We start from the raw sequence: 1,133 nt of genomic DNA, 5'->3' as shown, positions 1-1,133 counted from the left end.
AAATAGAAAGACAATGATCAGTGAAAATGTATATTTGAAAGCATGGGTTCTGAAAAAAGTTATCATATATTCGTCACAGATAGGACAGTACCTGATGACACTACCACAGCACCTGGAGCCATTGCTGGTGAATCATAGCCCAGCACTGAACCGTGCTTTGCAGGAGGCCAATACAACATGTAGCTCTGGGTAAGGGGGGGGGTGAATTTATGAACCTGGAGTTAAAGCATTTTACTCTTAAACGTATAAGATAGATTGATTTCATACTATATTTGAAGGTCACTTTAAAGTTTTTAAAAAGAAATAAACATTTTCTCATGACTGAGAAAGTAAAAATAAATTGACTTGCATTCTGAGACTGTTATACTATTTTTTTCAGGCCATCTGGAAGGGTTGTAAGTGAGAGTGAAGTGAGTGCAGCTGATTTTCTCATTAACAGTGTTGGACAAAACACTTGTAAGCTTTATACAGATGCCATTTTGAAGATCCCAGAGATAACTACATCCATGATCACGCAGCTCACTACAGATATTGGTAAGTTGATGCTTGACATGTGTATTAAAACAGTTTTATGTTTTTGGTCTTTAAAAAAGTTGTTTGGTATTTCCTGACCATATGAAATACTATATGATGGTAACTATAAAAAGTTATTGCAGTATGTTTATTGGAAACCTACATTTTTCCTTTGTTGAATATAAATGCCAAAATAGAATACACTGTTATCCCACTACATAATTATACTGTTATTGAATATCACACAGTTATACTGTCAGACTCTGTTATAAAACTTTGAAAACACACAGTAATTTTATATTACAATTATGGTCACAGATCATGTGTTCTGAATAATCACAAGAATTTAATCTTTTCTCAGACTATATCTGCAACATCTTAGAGGACCTCGGAGTTACATCTTGTGATTCCATTAGACAAGCTCAACCTCCTTCTAAAAGCACCAGTGGAACAGTATTGGAAGATTGCTCCTGGAAATAACCCACGCCTCATTGCTGCAGTTCGACAGATGCGAAACATTCCTGTACAGTCATAATACTTAACCTCTTAAGAAATTGTTGGTACTATTTTGAGGGTTGGTGCATTTTTGGATGTTTGGGTTATTTTATTAATAGCGCAGA

The 1,133-nt window shown here is 35.0% G+C and overlaps 1 protein-coding gene across 1 annotated transcript in view; it reads left to right on the top strand.

Moving 5' to 3' along the window:
* Nucleotides 1–1,127, top strand: part of LOC119588928 (conserved oligomeric Golgi complex subunit 7-like) — a 13,142-nt gene extending 12,015 nt beyond the window's left edge. The window contains 4 exon segments of the mRNA XM_037937542.1: nucleotides 80–189; nucleotides 380–534; nucleotides 875–933; nucleotides 935–1,127. Of these exon segments, the coding sequence (XP_037793470.1) occupies nucleotides 80–189; nucleotides 380–534; nucleotides 875–933; nucleotides 935–1,048 (438 nt within the window). The 3' untranslated portion in view covers nucleotides 1,049–1,127.
* Nucleotides 1,128–1,133: the final 6 nt, after the last annotated feature.

This window comes from Penaeus monodon, chromosome 24 (assembly GCF_015228065.2).
Source record: "Penaeus monodon isolate SGIC_2016 chromosome 24, NSTDA_Pmon_1, whole genome shotgun sequence".
In the NCBI taxonomy this organism is placed as follows: Eukaryota; Metazoa; Arthropoda; class Malacostraca; order Decapoda; family Penaeidae; genus Penaeus; species Penaeus monodon.
This window is presented reverse-complemented; position numbering and strand designations above follow the sequence as displayed.